At 48.0% G+C, this 17,995-nt stretch overlaps 1 protein-coding gene across 1 annotated transcript in view; it reads right to left on the bottom strand.

The window, feature by feature from the left end:
• NWD1 (NACHT and WD repeat domain containing 1) overlaps positions 1-17,995 on the bottom strand; it is a 76,753-nt gene that overhangs the window by 40,572 nt on the left and 18,186 nt on the right. The window contains 5 exon segments of the mRNA XM_040241163.1: positions 2,123-2,320; positions 10,355-10,513; positions 11,812-11,929; positions 13,654-13,813; positions 16,137-16,340. Coding sequence (XP_040097097.1) covers positions 2,123-2,320; positions 10,355-10,513; positions 11,812-11,929; positions 13,654-13,813; positions 16,137-16,340 — 839 coding nt within the window.

The following is a 17,995-nucleotide window of genomic DNA, read 5'->3' as shown; positions in this document are numbered from 1 at the left end:
GGAGTGGGTAGGAAGTTTCTCAACCTCAACGTGTCTTGTGTGTTTGTGTGTGTGTGTGTGTGTGTGTGTGTGTGTGTGTTAAATTGCTTCAGTTGTGTCCGACTCTTTGCGACCCTGTGGACTATAGCCCACCAGGCTTCTCTGTCCGTGGGATTCTCCAGGCAACAATACTGGAGTGGATTTCCATGGTCTCCTCCAGGGGATCTTCCTGGCCCAGGGATGGAACCCGCATTTCTTATGTCCCTGCACTGGCAGGCAGAGTCTTTACCACTAGCGCCACCTGGCAACACGGCTAGAGCTGATGCAACTGGCACAGTGGGTCTGAAACAAAACATTTTCCTACTGAGATGATAAAAACCAAAAAACTTCTGAGTTGTGACTGCCTTTCCCTTTGACAGACCTCACCGATCAATCCCCACACTCTGTGATCTGCCCCGCCCCCTACAGGAGCCATTCTATTGATGTCATGCTTCTTTTAGGAATAAAATCCACAGCCCGCAGGTTTCGTTGAGTATTTAGTTACCCAGACTAAGACCTTATTTCCCAGGCTCCCTTATAGTCAAAGATGGCCATGTTCTCACCAGTGAAACAGGAGCAAAAGTGCTAAGTTCTGCTTCAGGCTGTGTCCTTGAAGGGAAGGGGACTGCCATCTACTTTCTTCCCTCTTCCCCCTGGCTGGAATGCCACTGTGATGGTAGGGGCTGGAGCAGCCATTTTGGGCCATTAAATGGAAACCTCACATTGAAAATGGCAGAGCAACAAGTTTGAAAATGTCTGAGCCCCTGACAACCTGGAGACACCATATTACCTTTATTTACGCGTGGACCACTGTGTGTGAGAGAAATGAAGTTCTTTTTTATTTTAGCCATTGCCATGCTGGTTTCTGTTACAGCATCAGAATCAGTATCATAATAAATGTACATTCTTTCCTGTGAGATTCAGTCTTACAGTCCTTCTCAGCACAGTATTCTAGTAGCTGTCCCTAAATCATTCTTTTTTTTTCCATGCATTGTATCAAGTATCTCTTAGAATTTCTATTTTTGAAGCCCCGTGCCTTGAGAATGTAGCTTTCCCTACAAGACTCTGCGGCACAGAAAAGGCACAAGTTATAATGTCTGGAATTTGAACAACAAGCTATTTGTATTAGTAGCCTCGTGATTAATGTGAGACTGTGGGTGGGCAGATAAAGGGATGGATGAGTGGCGGTGGACTGGTGGGTAAGTGGACAGAGAGATGACTGGCTGGGTGAGTGGGTTAGTGAATGGATGGGTATTAGAAGGGTAGATGAATTTGATAGATGGGTGGGTGAGTTGATGAATGGCTGAGTGTCTGGATGGGAGGAGGGGTATTTGAGCAAATAGAAGGTGGCAATTTGGGGAAAATGAGAGGTAAGTGGGGTGGATAGAATGGTGAAAGGAAGGATGACTATTGGAAATACGGACAACTGATGGTGGGTGGGTGGGTGGATGGGTGGGAAAGAAAGAAGGAAGGAAGAAGGGAAGGAAGGATGGAAGGACATACAGATGGACAGATGAGAGGAAGGAAGGGCGGATGGAGGGATGGAGGGATGGATGGAAAGACAGATGGATAGCTGAGTGGTTGGAAGACAGGAAGAGAGGGAGGGAGGGGGTTTGGATGGATGGACAGGCAGACGGATGGAAGGACGAGAGGGATGCTGGGTGGATGAATGGAAAGATGGGTGACAAACGGATGGAGAAAACGAAATCCGCCCATCCTCTGACATTCTGGTGTCCCGTGGAGAACCTGAAAGTCCCACCAGCCTCTCCGGGGCCAGTCAGGGGCCAGTCTCTAGTTTCCAGACTTGCTAGCTTGAGGCTGTAAAATCACGGACGCTGTGGTAAGATGGGCGCCGAACTCTTAGTGACGAGACCCCAGAGGCAGTCAGCATCCGCTTGCTCTGGGCTCAGCAGCAGTATTCACACTAGTCGTCTACAGTCCCTGCGCAACAGATGGGACTGTCTCAAGTCAGCATGAGACAGCAGGCCAGGCCCAGCTGGCACCCTTGGGGCTTCCCAATGGGCAGAGGGGAGCCCCAGAGAGCAGCCTGAAATAGCTGCAACCATGCCCCCAGGCAGACAGGGACTGCGCTGCGGAGACCCACCTTTGTGACAGCCGGTGAGGGTTGCCCGCAGGGGCCCTCCAGGCGGCGGGAGGAATCCTCCAAGGGGCACCAGCACAGGCTGTGGGCACATCCGGAGCCAGCTCTGTGCTTGTTGGCACAGCTGTCCCACCAGCCCGGGATGTGAAGTGGTGAAGAAATGGAGTCTGGCCAGGAGTTCTGTGCACAGGACGCTTCTCTCTGCAACAGAGGGGACGCTGGTTGAGGGGAGGGGCACTGCTCCCCCGGCTGGAGCCCTCCCCACTTCTGCCTCCTTTTTTGTTCTCTCCACCCACTCGCCCCTACTTCATGTGCACCGGGAGGATCCCCACCTCACACCCTAGACCTTGGGTTTCCTGAGAACAAAGACAATGCCTGCCTTGCTCGTGGCTGTGTTCTGAATCCCAAGTGTGTTAGTCACTCAGTCGTGTCCTACTCTTTGTGACCCCATGGACTGTAGCCCACCAGGCTCCTCTGTCCTTGGAATTCTCCAAGCAAGAACCCTGGAGTGGGTAGTCATTCCCTTCCCCAGGGGATCTTCCTGACCCAGGGATTGAACCTCAGACTCCTACATTGTAAGCAGATTCTTTACCGTCTGAGCCAACAGGGAAACCCAGGCACCCAACCAGTGTGTAGGATCATGTCACCAGCAGCTCATAGTTACTGAGTGGGTTAGTGTCCTGTGGCTGCTGTAAACAAGAAAACTTTGGGGGGCTTCAAACAACAGAACCTTCTTCTCTCACAGTTCTGGGGGCCGGAAGTCTGAAATCAAGGTGTGGCCAAGGCTGTGCTCCCTCCAGAGGTTTTGGGGGAGCATCCTTCCCTGCCTCTTTTAGCTTCTGGGGGCTCCAGGCATCTTTGGCTTGTGGCCACATCACTTCAACTTCCTTTTTCCATTATTTAAAATATTTATTTCTTTATTTTGGCTGCATTGGGTCTTGGTTGCTGTGGGCTTTCTCTAGTTGCAGCAAACAGGGGCAACTCTTTGCTGCGGTGCACAGGCTTCTTGTCATGGTGGTTCTCTTGTCGCAGAGCACAGTCTCCGGGTGCCAGGGCTACAGAAGTTGTGGTTCGTGGGATTAGCTGCTCTGTGGCACGTGGGATCTTCCCGGACCAGGGATTGAACCCATGTGCCCTGCGTTGGCAGGAGGATTCTTATCCACTGTACTACCAGGGAAGTCCTCAATTTCTCTTTTTTTATTTTTAAATTTTATGCAATTTAAAACGGTTACATTCTGTTTACACTCGTTACAAGATATTAACTATATTACCCATGTTGTACAATACATCCTTGTAGACAACTTACTCCCCCACTCCTATTTTGCCCCCTCCATTCCCTCTAGGCCTTCCCTAGTGGCTCAGCTGGTAAAGAATCCACGTGCAATGCAGGAGATCTGTGTTTGATCCCTGGGTTGGGAGGATCCCCTAGAGAAGGAAGCAGCTTCTGGAGAACACCACTCCAGTATTCTGGCCTGGCGAATTCCATGAACTGTACAGTCCATGGGGTCGCAGAGAGTCAGACACGGCTGAGTGACCTTCACTTCACCATTCCCTCGTCCACTGGTTGCTGCTGCTGCTAAATCGCTTCAGTCATGTCCGATTCCGTGCAACCCCATAGACGGCAGCTCACCAGGCTCCCCCATCCCTGGGACTCTCCAGGAAAGAACACTGGAGTGGGTTGCTATTTCCTTCTCCAATGCATGAAAGTGAAATGTGAAAGTGAAGTTGCTCATTCATGTCTGACTCTTAGCGACCCCATGGACTGCAGCCCACCGGGCTCCTCCGTCCATGGGATTTTCCAGGCAAGAGTACTGGAGTGGGGTGCCATCCCCCACTGGTAACCACTAGCTTATTCTTGTGAGTATGTGCCTTCTTTATTACATTCACTAGTTTGTTCTATTTGTTAGAGTCCACGTATGTGATATCATGCAGTATTTGTCTTTCTCTGTCTGGTTTATCTCATTTAGCACAATCCCCTCTAAGTCCATCCCTGTTGCTGCAAGGGGCAGATTTTCATTCTTTTTTATGACTGAGTACTAGTCCACTGAATACATGTAGCAAATCTTTATTCATTCATCTGTCCACGGACATTTTAGTTTCCTTCATATCTGAGCAATTGCAAATAATGCTGCTGTGATCACGGGGGCTCACGTATCTTTCAGTGTTTTCGTTTTGTTTTGTTTACCCTGGAATGGAATTACTGGCTCATAAAGAATAACAAGGAGAGATAAGAAAGCCTTCCTTAGCGATCAACGCAAAGAAATAGAGGAAAAGAACAGAATGGGAAAGACTAGAGATCTCTTCAAGAAAATTAGAGATACCAAGGGAACATTTCATACAAAGATGGGCTTGATAAAGGACAGAAATGGTATGGACCTAACAGAAGCAGAAGATATGAAGAAGAGGTGGCAAGAATACACAGAAGAACTGTACAAAAAAGATCTTCACGACTCAGACATTCATGATGGTGTGATCACTCACCTAGAGCCAGACATCTTGGAATGTGAAGTCAAGTGGGCCTTAGAAAGCATCACTATGAACAAAGCTAGAGGAGGTGATGGAATTCCAGTTGAGCTATTTCAAATCCTGGAAGATGATGCTGTGAAAGTGCTGCACTCAATATGCCAGCAAGTTTGGAAAACTCAGCAGTGGCCACAGGACTGGAAAAGGTCAGTTTTCATTCCAATCCCAAAGAAAGGCAACACCAAAGAATGCTCAAACTACTGCACAATTGCACTCATCTCACATGCTAGTAAAGTAATGCTCAAAATTCTCCAAGCCAGACTTCAGCAATACGTGAACCGTGAACTCCCTGATGTTCAAGCTGGTTTTAGAAAAGGCAGAGGAACCAGAGATCAAATTGCCAACATCTGCTGGATCATGGAAAAAGCAAGAGAGTTCCAGAAAAACATCTACTTCTGCTTTATTGACTATGCCAAAGCCTTTGACTGTGTGGATCACAAGAAACTGTGGAAAATTCTGAAAGAGATGGGAATACCAGACCACCTGACCTGTCTCTTGAGAAACCTATATGCAGCTCAGGAAGCAACAGTTAGAACTGGACATGGAACAACAGACTGGTTCCAAATAGGAAAAGGAGGATGTCAAGGCTGTATATTGTCACCCTGCTTATTTAACTTCTATGCAGAGTACATCATGAGAAACGCTGGACTGGAAGAAACACAAGCTGGAATAAGGTTGCCAGGAGAAATATCAATAACCTCAGATACGCAGATGACACCACCCTTATGGCAGAAAGTGAAGAGGAGCTAAAAAGCCTCTTGATGAAAGTGAAAGAGGAGAGCGAAAAAGTTGGCTTAAAGCTCAACATTCAGAAAATGAAGATCATGGCATCCGGTCCCATCACTTCATGGGAAATAGATGGGGAAACAGTGGAAGCAGTGTCAGACTTTATTTTTTGGGGCTCCAAAATCACTGAAGATGGTGATTGCAGTCATGAAATTAAGACGCTTACTCCTTGGAAGGAAAGTTATGACCAACCTAGATAGCATATTCAAAAGCAGAGACATTACTTTGCCGACAAAGGTCTGTCTAGTCAAGGCTACGGCTTTTCCAGTAGTCATGTATGGATGTGAGAGTTGGACTGTGAAGAAGGCTGAGCGCCGAAGAATTGATGCTTTTGAACTGTGGTGCTGGAGAAGACTCTTGAGAGTCCCTTGGACTGCAAGGAGATCCAACCAGTCCATCCTAAAGGAGATCAGTTCTGGGTGTTCTTTGGAAAGATTGATGCTAAAGCTCCAATACTTTGGCCACCTCATGCAAAGAGCTGACTCATTTGAAAAGACCCTGATGATGGGAAAGATTGAGGGTGGGAGGAGAAGGGGACGACAGAGGATGAGATGGTTGGATGGTATCACTGACTCAATGGACATGGGTTTGGGTGGACTCTGGGAGTTGGTGATGGACAGGGAAGCCTGGCGTGCTGTAGTTCATGGGGTCGCAAAGAGTCGGACACGACTGAGCAACGGAACTGGACTGAACTAGTGGTCTAGTGGTTAAGAATCTTCAATGAACAGGACAGAACATAGGTTCCATCTCTGGTTGGGGAACTCAGATCTCACATGCCTCAAAGCAACTCAGCCCTTGTACCACAACTACTGAGCTCTCGCGCTCTGGAGCCCATAGACCACAACTAGAGAGCCTGTGTGTGGCAGCTACTGAGACTACACGCCAGTTAGAGAGCCCATGTACGGCAACTGAGACCTGATGCAGCTAAATAAATAAATAGATTTTTAAAAAGTAACTACTTCTTGGGGAGGGGGCAGTTTAGATGTATCATCACCATCAGCCCGTGTATAACGTGGAAAACTGAGGCATGGTGAGGTTCAGAAGCAGCAACCCACTTCTGTATTCTTGCCTGGAGAATTCCCAAGGACAGAGGAGCCTGGCGGGCTACAGCCCATGGGGTCGCAAAAGAGCTGGACATGACTGAGCAACTTAGCACGCACGCACGAGGTTCAGCAGCTTACACCAGGTCACAGGAACTGTGGGGCCTGGGGCAAGGGTGGCCATGCCCTGTGCCTGGGTTTGCTGGTGGGTGAAATGGGGTGAGGCCAGGGACAGGTGCAAGTATCCCACCCACCACGGGTATAGCAGTTAAAGTGGCGCTAACAAACTTAACTGTCAAGAGAAACACTATTTTAATGCAATATTTTTTTAAGAAAATCAAAAGTATGCCCCCAGATCCATGATGAACAAAATATCAGTCTTTTAAATTAAAATAAACAGGAATGGCACCACGCCAAGTCATCCTGGAGCCTGAGGCAATGGGAGAAATCCATAACAGGACTGGTTTCTAGGAGCTTGCTGGAAAGTACTGAAATGTCCTGAGAGTGCACGGTTGCTCAGCTGCACCATCTGGTGGCAACATTTCTCTCTACACCTTCTCCTTGGGCTGGGCAGCCACAGGTTGTCAGTCAAGGAGCGCTGCAAAGAACATACTGTGATTTGAGCTTTGAAATCTTTTCTTAAACTGGCCCAAGGGTATTTTATTGGGAAATCACTCCCTTTGAGTTTTAAAACATCTGGAGAGCATAAATGCAAGAAGAAGGCAAAAGCATCAGCCACTTGGGTGGGGTCCTAGACACCACCTTAGCGCTATGCAACATTTTGCAGATGACAATAGCAGAGGCTCAGGGCAGAAGTGGCCCCTCCAAGGCCTTTCACATCAACAACATCAGTGCTGTCACCTGGCAGTAAAAGGCTCCTCGGAGGGCACCATGGGGACAGGCTCTACATGAATTGACTTGCAAACTGTTCCCAGAAGCCCTAGGGGGAAGGGTTCACCAACATCCCCCATTTTGCAGATGGGGAAACTGAAGTCTGCAAGGCAAGGGAAGGGGTGAGAGTAAGGGAGGTGACGAGGTAGTAAGGGGCGTGAAGTTCACACTGCCAGTAACTGCCAGAGCCCAGATTTAAATCAACGTGGCGGGACCAAGATCCATGCACTTGGACTGATCTATGTGATAGGGGTGGACATTTGGCAGGGAGCAGGGACAGACAGACTCTTACCTGGAGAATCCCACAGACAGAGGAGCCTGGTGGGCTACAGCCTATAGGGGTGCAAAGAGTCAGACATGACTGAAGCAACTTAGCATAGCATAGAGGCAGATAGAGGATGCAAAAGAAACCCAGAGAAAATAATAACTAAAGAGTTAAGATATGTGGAAGTAGCATGTAGAATTGGAATATGCAGGGGTGTGAGGGGCCAGGGGTGTCCAGCCTCAGTAGGCTTCTCAGACAAGCAAGAGTTGTCAGGTATGAATGAAGCATGGAAGGAATATGGGAATTAAGCATCCTTATAAAATCACTTGTAAAAACCCTCAAATCAAATCCAACTGGGATGGGAAATCCCTGGTGGTCCAGTGGTTAGGACTTGGCACTTTCAGTGAGAGGGCCAAGGTATCCATGGTTGGGGAACCAAGAGCCCACAAACTATGCAGTGTGGCCAGACAAAAACAAACAAAAAATCCAGTTGGGAAATGCATGATAAAAACCATCATGGGGACTTCCCTGGTGGTCCAGGGGTTAAGAATCCTGCTTGCAATGCACAGGACAGGACTCAGGTTCGATCCCTGGTTGTGGACATAAGATCCCACGTGCTGTGAGGCAGCTAAGCCCGTGTGCCACAACTACCGAGCCCGTGCGATGCAGCTAGAGAGAAGCCCTCGAGCCACAGCAGAGATCCTGAATGCCACAGCTAAGACCGAACGCAGCAGGGGAAAGAAAAAAACACATCCCAGCCACTTCACACTCAATAGGATGGCTATTTTTTTTTTTTTATCAGAAAATAACAAGTGTTGTAGAGGATATAGAGAAACTAGCACCTTTATGTGCTATTGGTAAGAAGGTAAAATGGCACAGCCAGTATGGGAAAAGATCTGGCAGTTCCTCAGAAATTAAATACAAAATTACCAAATGATTGAGCAATTCCACATCCAGGTATATATCCAAAAGAACCGAAAGCAGGGTTTCATGAAGATATTTATATCCCCATAGTCACAGCAATGAAGAGGATGAGATGGTTGGATGACATCACTGACTCGATGGACATGAGTTTGAGCAAACTCCAGGAGATGGTGATGGACAGGGAAGCCTGGCGTGCTACAGTCCATGGGATCGCAAAGTTGGACCAGACTGAGTGACTGAACTGAACTGAACACAATGGAACACCAGAGACGCAGGTTGGATCCCTAGGTCAGGAAGATCCCCTGGAGGAGGGCATGGCAATCCACTCCAGCATTCTTGCCTGGAGAATCCCACGGACAGAGGAGCCTGGCAGGCTACAGTCCATAGGGTCACGAAGAGTGAGACACAACTGAAGTGACTTAGCACACACTCACACACAATGGAACATTATTCAGCCTTAAAAAGGAAGGATATTCCGACATGGATGAACTGAGGACTTTATGTTAAGTGAAATAAGTCAGTCACAAAAAGGAAAATTATTGCATGAGTCCACTTACATGGGGTCCCTAGAATGGTCAAATTTCTAGAGATAGAAAGTAGAAGGGTGAGTGCTAGGGGCTTAGGGAGGGGGAAAAAGGAGCGAGTGTTTCATGAGGACGGAGGTTCAGTTTGAGAGGATGGACAAGTTACGAAGACGAATGGGGCTGATGGTCGTGCAACGGTGTGTGAATGGACTTAATGCTGCTGACCTGGACAATTAAAATGGTTCATTTTACGTTACAGGCATGTTGCCACACTTTTAAAAAATACAAACAAACAAAATTCCATCCTGGACAGAGTATCACCTGAGTACACAAAGGATCCTTCAAATTCCAGGCCACAGCGGGGGCCAAACCCTGCTCAACGCCCGTCCCTGAGAGCTAGGAATGGCTTTCGTATAACCACTGATGTCTTTAAATTGATGGGTGTAATTAGTGGGATGACGGGAAATGCCAACTTTGAACCCCAACTGAGCCCTGAATGTTCTCTGCCTGATCAAGACTTCCCCTGCTTTCTCATGAGTAGGCCTAACTTACAAAAAGCTGTGCTTGGTTACTATCATTCTATGAGTTTCACCCATTAAAAAAAAATCTGTGGGAACGTTTTCTCCCTTGTTATATTAAGTGTCATGGGCTTCCCAGGTGGTGCTGGTGGTAAAGAACCTGCAGGTTCGATCCCTGGGTCCGGAAGATCCCCTGGAGCAGGAAACGGCTACCCACTCCAGTATCCTTGCCTAGGAAATCCCATAGACAGAGGAGCCTGGTGGGTTACAGTCTATGGGGTTGCAAAGAGTCAGATACAACTGAACACTATCTGTCTGTACTAAGCATCAACATAATTTCCTTGATTTTGCCTAAAATATTTCCTATGTGGCCCTTTCTAGAATAAGATACTGGAGGAATTCCCTGGCAGCCCAGTGGTTAGGACTCTCTGACCTCACCGCTGAGGGCCTGGGTTTGATCCCTGGTCTGGGAACTAAGATCCCACAGGCTGCATGGCAAGGCCAAAACAATAAAAATAAACTTAAAAAAATTTTTTTAATAAAATAAATTGCTGGGCTGAGGTAAGAAGAAGGGCTCTGCCTTGGTAGTTTTTACTCCTAAACTCTCCCAGATTCAATTCAAAGTTCTAGAAGCTGGAGCTAGGAGAAACCCCTCAGCTATAACAGGAAAGGTGTGTGAGTGGCTCAGTGAGGAGACTGGGCTTCTAGAAGTCGGTGCAGAGTGGACCACACCTCCCCCATCCCGCCGTCTCTGCACCACTCACCCATGCCTCGGAGCTCCACTGCCGGGCGGCACAGCTGGAGAGTTTCCCGGACCAGGCTGACCTCAGGACAGTCCATGTACGGGACGCACAGGTCAAAGTCTTCCAGCAGACCCTCGATGCCCCCAGAGAGGCCCCGGCAGCAAATCCAGGTCATGCTGCCTGTGGGCAGAAGGGGGTGCTGTGGGGAGCCTGCAGCTTCTTTCAGCGCATCCTGGGAGGTGGGTTCTCACCTCCTCGTTTCTCTGAGGTTCTCACTCTCAGCCTCACTGACATTTGGGGCTGGGTCGTATTCTGTGGCGGGGCCATCAGGTCGGGAGTGGAGAGCAGTGTCCCTGGTCTCCACCCACTAGATGCCAGTGACACCTCCCGAGTGATGACCGTTGGAAACAAGCAAATTGTCAAGTGTCCCTTAGGAAGCAGAGTCGTCCCTGGTTGAGAATGATAGGAATGAAGAGATGGATGGATGGATGGGGAGAGAGAGAGATGGGTAGATAAACAGAAAGATGGATGGACGGATAGATGACGGACAGACAGACAGACATAGATGGTAGATGGTAGGATAGATCCCCTGGAGTAGGAAATGGCAACCTGCTCCAGTATTCCTGCCTGGAAAATTTCATGAACAGAGGAGCCTGTTGGGCTATAATCCATGGTGCTGCAAAGAGTCAGACATACCTGAGCACTGAGCACACACACACACACACACGGATAGCAGATTGATAGGCAAATAGATGGATGGATACATAGATATAAATAAAGATGATAGATATATAAATGGTAGAGAGATAGAAATTTAGGTAGGTTGGTAGGTAGATAGATAGTTATAGATATTGGATAGATAAATATAAAGATGATAGATACCAATGGTAGAAGGAGATATATGTTAGATGAGATTTTATATTTATATATATAGAAAGACATGATAGATATGGCAGATTATAGATAGATGCCGATAGATAGGCGGAGAAGGCAATGACAACCCACTCCAGTACTCTTGCCTGGAAAATCCCAGGGATGAGGGAGCCTGGTGGGCTGCCATCTATGGGGTCGCACAGAGTCGGACACGACTGAAGCGACTTAGCAGCAGTAGCAGCAGATAGATAGGCGATAGATAGATACTAGATGGACAGCTGTATATGGTAGATAAATAGAGATGGTAGGTGATAGATTGACAGATAGGTAGACAGGGTCTCTCTCATTCTAAGGCAGTTTCTCATCCTCTATGCTATCAACTAGCCCTAGATGCCAGCTGCAACCAAAATATCTCCAGACATCACCTAGCGTCCCTTGGTGTGTGTGTGCATGTCGGGCGGTGATGGTGCAGAACCACCCCTGGTGAGAACTAGTGCCTTAAAAGGAGCCAGAGATTCTAACCCTCACCCTTCCACCTTGTCAGGCTCTGGAAAGTGGGAGCACCAGAGGGTCGGGGACCCACGCAACCCCCTCCGAGACCTTACCCAGAACATCCTGCTTCAGCTCCTCCATACGGCCTGCATGGAGCAAGTGGTAGGGTAACTCCTTCAGCTTCCTCAGGTTTGCAACCGTGTCAGAGAACCACAGGGGCTGAGGGGCCACCTGCAGAGGAGGAGAGAGCTGGCAGCCAGGCCACTAAGACACAGTCTCATTCATTCACTCCACAAACATGGGCCAGGCCAGGTATCAGGTGACGGTTCAGCGATTCACGATATCAGATGGGGACACCCACACACACCCACACACAGGCTGGGCTGGGACAGCAGGGGTCTGGGGCTTCGGGAATCCAAGGGGCATTGAAACTGGGTCTCACAGGGTAAGTAGGAGCCTGTTTGGCAAAATGCATTGGAAACGATGGCATTTCAGAGCAAGGGAGCATCATGTGCAAAGGCCCAGTGGTGGGGGAGAGCAGGATCAGAGTTTGGGAAGGCTGAATTATAAGATGGAGTGAAGGATCATGGTTGGGATGAGACTAGGGAGGTTGTCGATAATAGATCACAAAAGCACTGAACATCAGGCTGGGGAGATTGGACTGGAGACCAAGGGCCCTGGGGAGCCATGGGAGTATTAGAGGGGAGACATGATCAGACTGGATGGTCAGAGGCATTGCTGGGGAAGATGGACTGGAGCGGGAGGTCCTGAGGCTATGAGACCAGGCAGGGGAGCAAGCCACATCCTAAAGCGATGAGGCTGAGCCTGAAGGAGTTCTGGGCACACAAGAGAGTATCTATGAGAAACGAGAGAGGAGAAAGAATCAGGCCTGGCCCTGCCTCTGGCCTGCCTGTCCAGGAGGGAAAATGCAACAGAAAAGTCCAGCTATAATAAAAGACTTAAAAGTGTATTCCCTAGTTGTGCTCACTGTGCCATGTTTAGGGGAAATGTTAACAGTAGGGGAATCTAAAAGAAGTGTCCACGGGAACTCTTGCACTCATGGCAACTAGTCTGTGACTCTAACATGACTTTGAAACTAAAAGCTTCTTTTAAAAAGTCTGAGGTCTGGACTTCCCTGGTGATCCAGTGGTTAAGAATCTGCCTGCCCATTCAGGGAACACGGGTTCAATCCCTGGTCCGGGAAGATCCCACGTGCAGAGGAGCAGCTGAGCTCAAGGGCTGCAACTCCTAAAGCCCATACGCCTAGAGCCCGTGCTGCACAACCAGAGACAGACAGCTTGCAGCAACGAAGGCTCAGCGCAGACGAGAAAGAAAGAAATACCCGGTCTGAGTTCTGCCTCGGAGTGAGGGGAGTGAGGGGCGCATGGAGTAAAGAACAAGTAGTCAAGGGAATTCCCTGGCAGTGCAGTGGTTAGCACTCTGCGCTCCCACTGGGGACACGGGTGTGATCCTTGGTTTGGGAACTAGATCCCATAAGCTGCGTTGGCATGGCAAAAAGAAGAAGAAGAACAAATAAGCAAAAGGAAGGAAATTATGGAATTGTATGAGGGGATTCACAAGGAAAACATCAACCCCCCCGCCATACATACACACACACGCAAAACAAGGAGGAAACTGGTGTGTTTCAGGATGAATCAGAGCATAAGGAATTAAATTCTGGGATGCTGCAAGGCATGACTTTGGAGATAAGCTTTTAAACGCTGTGATTTTGTTCTCTCATCTGGAAAGTTAGTGGAGCATAAATTCCTCATCTGCTGCTCCCCACCCTTCAGATAATGTTTGGGGACTTTCTGTCCTTTGTGAGAAAAGAAGGAAAGGAGCTTGAGAGCGTCTGGGGTGGAAATAAGGAACAGAAGGGGGCACGTGGCCCCGGCCTTGCGAGCACAGAAGTGTGGAGGCTGAGAGTGGGGAGCTGGGGCCCCCGGACACCTCACCTTTCGGTCCAGGTTCAGGGGTTTTCCCACGAGTGGCAGGGTGATGAGTTTCTTGATGCCCTGGCTCCAGGCCCCTGAGAAGAAGTCGGCCAAGACTCCGTGACTCTTGGCTTTCTCAGGCCCAGACAGGTAGAGCTCTCGGACCACCTCGGCCAGCTGTCTGCAGAGAGGAGACATGGATGATGGGCCTGGGTGGGCTCAGAGGTGGTAACTGGCCACCACTTCCAGGAAGTGGTTCCCAAGCGCCAGTCCATCCTAAACTCCTTCTAGATGCTTGCTGGCTCAGCTGACCGCCTGCACTACTTGTTACCTACCATTTATCTCTGAATCAGCCCATCTTACCTTTTTCCTTAAGTAATTTTACTTTAAAAAGGAATATTTGATAAACAATAAGACCTACTATATAGCACAGGGAATTGTATCTTATAATAATCCATAATGGAAAAGAATCTGGAAAAGAATATATATGAAAATATACTGATATATATATAAATATATTAATATATAAGATAAATATATAAGTATAAATAATATAGGATAATTTATAAGATAATTTATATATAAGTACTAATATATATATAACATAATATAATACTATGTATATATCTGAATCACTTTACTATATTCTTGAAACTAACACAACACTGTGAATTAACTGTAGTGGTGGTTTAGTTGCTAAGTCATGTCTGACTCTCGGGAACCCCTGGACTATAACTCTCCAGACTCTGTCCATGGGATTTCCAATTTAAAATTGGAAAATTTGGGTTCCTCAATAATTAAACATAAAGCAGGTAACTGTATGATCCAGAAATTTCACTCCAGAGTGTGTACCCCCCAAAGAATGGAAAAGCAGACATTCAAATAAAAACTTGGGCATGCCTATTCACAGCAGCTCTGGTCACAATCACCAAAAGGTGGAAACAACCAGGTGTCCGTCAACGAATGAGCGAATAAACAAAACGTGATCCATGCCTGCCGGGGAATATCATCAACCGTAACAAGGACTGAAGCACTAACACGTGCTATAACATGGATAGACCGTGAAAATGTCACGCTGAGTGAGATAAGCCAGACGCAATGGGCCACACTGCATGTGATTACATCCATGCAAAATGTCCAGAACAGGCACATCCATAGAGACGGAAAGCAGGCTCGTGGTTGCCAGGGGCTGGGGGAGCGGGGATTGGGGAGTGGCTGCTAATGGGGATAGGGTACCTTTTAGGGCAGTGAGAATGTTCTGGAAGTAGACAGAGGTGATAGTTGTACAACATGTGAAGACGCTAAATGCCACTCAACTGTTTGCTTTCAAATGATGAATTTCGTGTGAATTTCTCCTCAATTTAAAGAAGCAGTTCATTGTGGGAGCTCCCTGGTAGTCCAATGGTTAGGACTCTGCAATTTCACTGCCGAGGGCTCGAATTCAATTCCTGGTCAGGGAGCTAGGAGCCCACAAGATGTGTGGTGTGCAGTCAGAATGGCAGCAATCCAAAAGTCTACAAGCAATAAATGCTGGAGAGGGATGTGGAGAGAAGGGAGCCCTCTTACACTGTTGGTGGGAATGCAAACTAGTACAGCCACTATGGAGAACATTGTGGAGATTCCTTAAAAAATTGCAAATAGAACTGCCTTATGACCCAGCAATCCCACTGCTGGGCATACACACTGAGGAAACCAGAATTGAAAGAGACACGTGTACCCCAATGTTCATCGCAGCACTGTTTATAATAGCCAGGACATGGAAGCAACCTAGATGTCCATCAGCAGATGAATGGATAAGAAAGCTGTGGTACATATACACAATGGAGTATTACTCAGCCATTAAAAGGAATACATTTGAATCAGTTCTAATGAGGTGGATGAAACTGGAGCCGATTATACAGAGTGAAGTAAGCCAGAAAGAAAAACACCAATACAGTATACTAACACATATATTTGGAATTTAGAAAGATGGTAACGATAACCCTGTATGCAAGACAGCAAAAGAGACACAGATGTTTAGAACGGACTTTTGGACCCAGAGGGAGAGGGTGGGATGATTTGGGAGAATGGCATTGAAACATGTATACTATCATGTAAGGAACGAATCGCCAGTCTATGTTTGATACAGGATACAGGATGCTTGGGGCTGGTGCACGGATGATCCAGAGAGATGATATGGGGTGGAAAGTGGGAGGGGGGTTCAGGATGGGGAACTCATGTACATCCGTGGCTGATTCATGTCAATGTATGGCAAAACGAATACAGTATTGTAAAGCAAAATAAAGTAAAAAAAAAAAAAAGATGTATGGTGTGACTAATAATGAAAACAAACAAATTAGCTGTGTTAGAGCTCACGGTGGGGAGACCCTTGTGTGCTGTGTTAAGTGGACTCAATTCCCTGGGAATGAGGAGTGAAGAAGGATCTGGAACAAAGAGGAACCCGATCAGAGAGTCCTTGGTCTTGGAGTCCCACCCAGACAGTGTCACCAACCCGCTCGACTCACCTGTGGGCAATGGCCAGAAGGGTGAAGCCGTCCACGGGCCGCCTGGCCAAGCAGTTACCCAGATCTCGACGAAGCCTCACCCACAGCAGGGGCGGGAAGCGCAGAAGCTCTTTGCTGGGTGGGGTCCAGTCTTGGTACACGCTCTGCAGGACCTCGTCATCCAAGGACAGGACATCCTTTAGCTCTGCCTCTGAGAGCCCATGCCTGTGGAAAGGAGGGACAGACGTGGGAGCACACCTGTGTCTCCTGCATTTGGAGAAGGCAGAAGCTGAGGGAGGGACAGATGTGACCAGCTCTATGGCACCCTGCCCATCACCGAAGGGTTCACCATGGAGATCAGCGTTTGGGCAGTGCCCACGGTTAGCTGGTACTCGTGCCTGGTTCCAGCTGTACCCATCAAGTAAGACATTTCCTGATCTTTCCTTCCTTCTCACACCTACAGAACCCTGAACCATCCCTCCCCCAATCTCAGATGAGTCGAGCAGCACAGGAAGAGAAGTAACTTAGGAAAATAATGCATAAACCACCCCCATGTGTTCTTGCCTGAAAAAGGAAGTGGCTTTAAACACGATGAGCATCGGGCTGGAATGGACTTCATAATACCTGCAAGCATTTGCCTGGAGAAACTAATGGACTTGTCCACAAATTTCCTCTGGCTTGGAGAACAAGCAGAGTTCATTTCAAAGCAGATGAGAGAGGGAGGCTGGCTTCTGCTTACAAGGAATACAAACACCTTGTGTGTGTGTGTGTGTGTGTTTAATTCCCTGATATTGATTAGTCTTCATTTTGCTGGAAACACTTCCCACATTCTTTACACATACAGAATGCCTGCTCACTTGGGATTTTCTGTTGTCCAACGAGGTAGGTATTATCAGTATTCTCTGAGACCTCCTCCACGAGATCATCTCATCTTTAACAGTCACAGCTGAGTCACTGGCGGTGTTTGCTAGTTTCCCCATTGGAGTAGCCAGGCCATCTCCCTAATCTGCTTTTCTCCTCTTGACAGGTCTTTCCAAACCAATATTCCTGGGAGCCACAACACGAGGGTTTACATGGGGTTATCCAGTGTTTCCTGAAACATTTCCTCTTTCAGAATAGAATCTTCTGGGATTTCCCTGGCAGTCCAGTAGTTAAGACTCTACTTCCAATGCAGGGATCACAGCTTTGATCCCTGGTCGGGGAACTAAGATGCCACATACCTTGAAAGTGAAAGGGAAGGTCACTCAGTCGTGTCCGACTCTTTGCGACCCCATGGACTATACATAGAGTCCATGGAATTCTCCAGGCCAGAATACTGGAGTGGGTAGCCTTCCCCTTCTCCAGGGGATCTTCCTGACCCAGGGATCGAACCCAGGTCTCCTGCATTGCAGGCAGATTCTTTACCAGCTGAGCCACAAGGGAAGCCCAAGAGTACTGGAGTGGGTAGCCTATCCCTTCTCCAGCAGATCTTCCCGACCCAGGAATTGAACCGGGGTCTCCCGTATTGCAGGCAGATTCTTTACCGATTGAGCTATGAGGGAAGCCACATACCTCAAGGTGCAGCCATAAGGAAAAAAAAAGCATAAAATCTTCTTTCTCAATCTTCAGTATACTCTCAAAACAAACCAGGCTTAGAGTCTCTCTTTGCGGTTTCAGGCACAATGAATGGCTTGTCCACCAGATCAAAAAAATGGGACATCCTAAGAGGATTTCAACCTGGATATCCACGGGGCCCTCTGGGTAGGGACCAGGCCAGTCCATTCATTCTCAGAGAAGCAGAGGGCTGCGTCCTGGAAGGCCATTGACATCAGTAAAACGTGGGCACTTTTGCTTAACCCCTGTTTATGGAGTGTCATCTCTGTCCTGCCCCCTGGAGGACA

The sequence above is a fragment of the Oryx dammah genome, unplaced genomic scaffold (genome assembly GCF_014754425.2).
Source record: "Oryx dammah isolate SB20612 unplaced genomic scaffold, SCBI_Odam_1.1 HiC_scaffold_5, whole genome shotgun sequence".
NCBI lineage: Eukaryota > Metazoa > Chordata > Mammalia > Artiodactyla > Bovidae > Oryx > Oryx dammah.
This window is presented reverse-complemented; position numbering and strand designations above follow the sequence as displayed.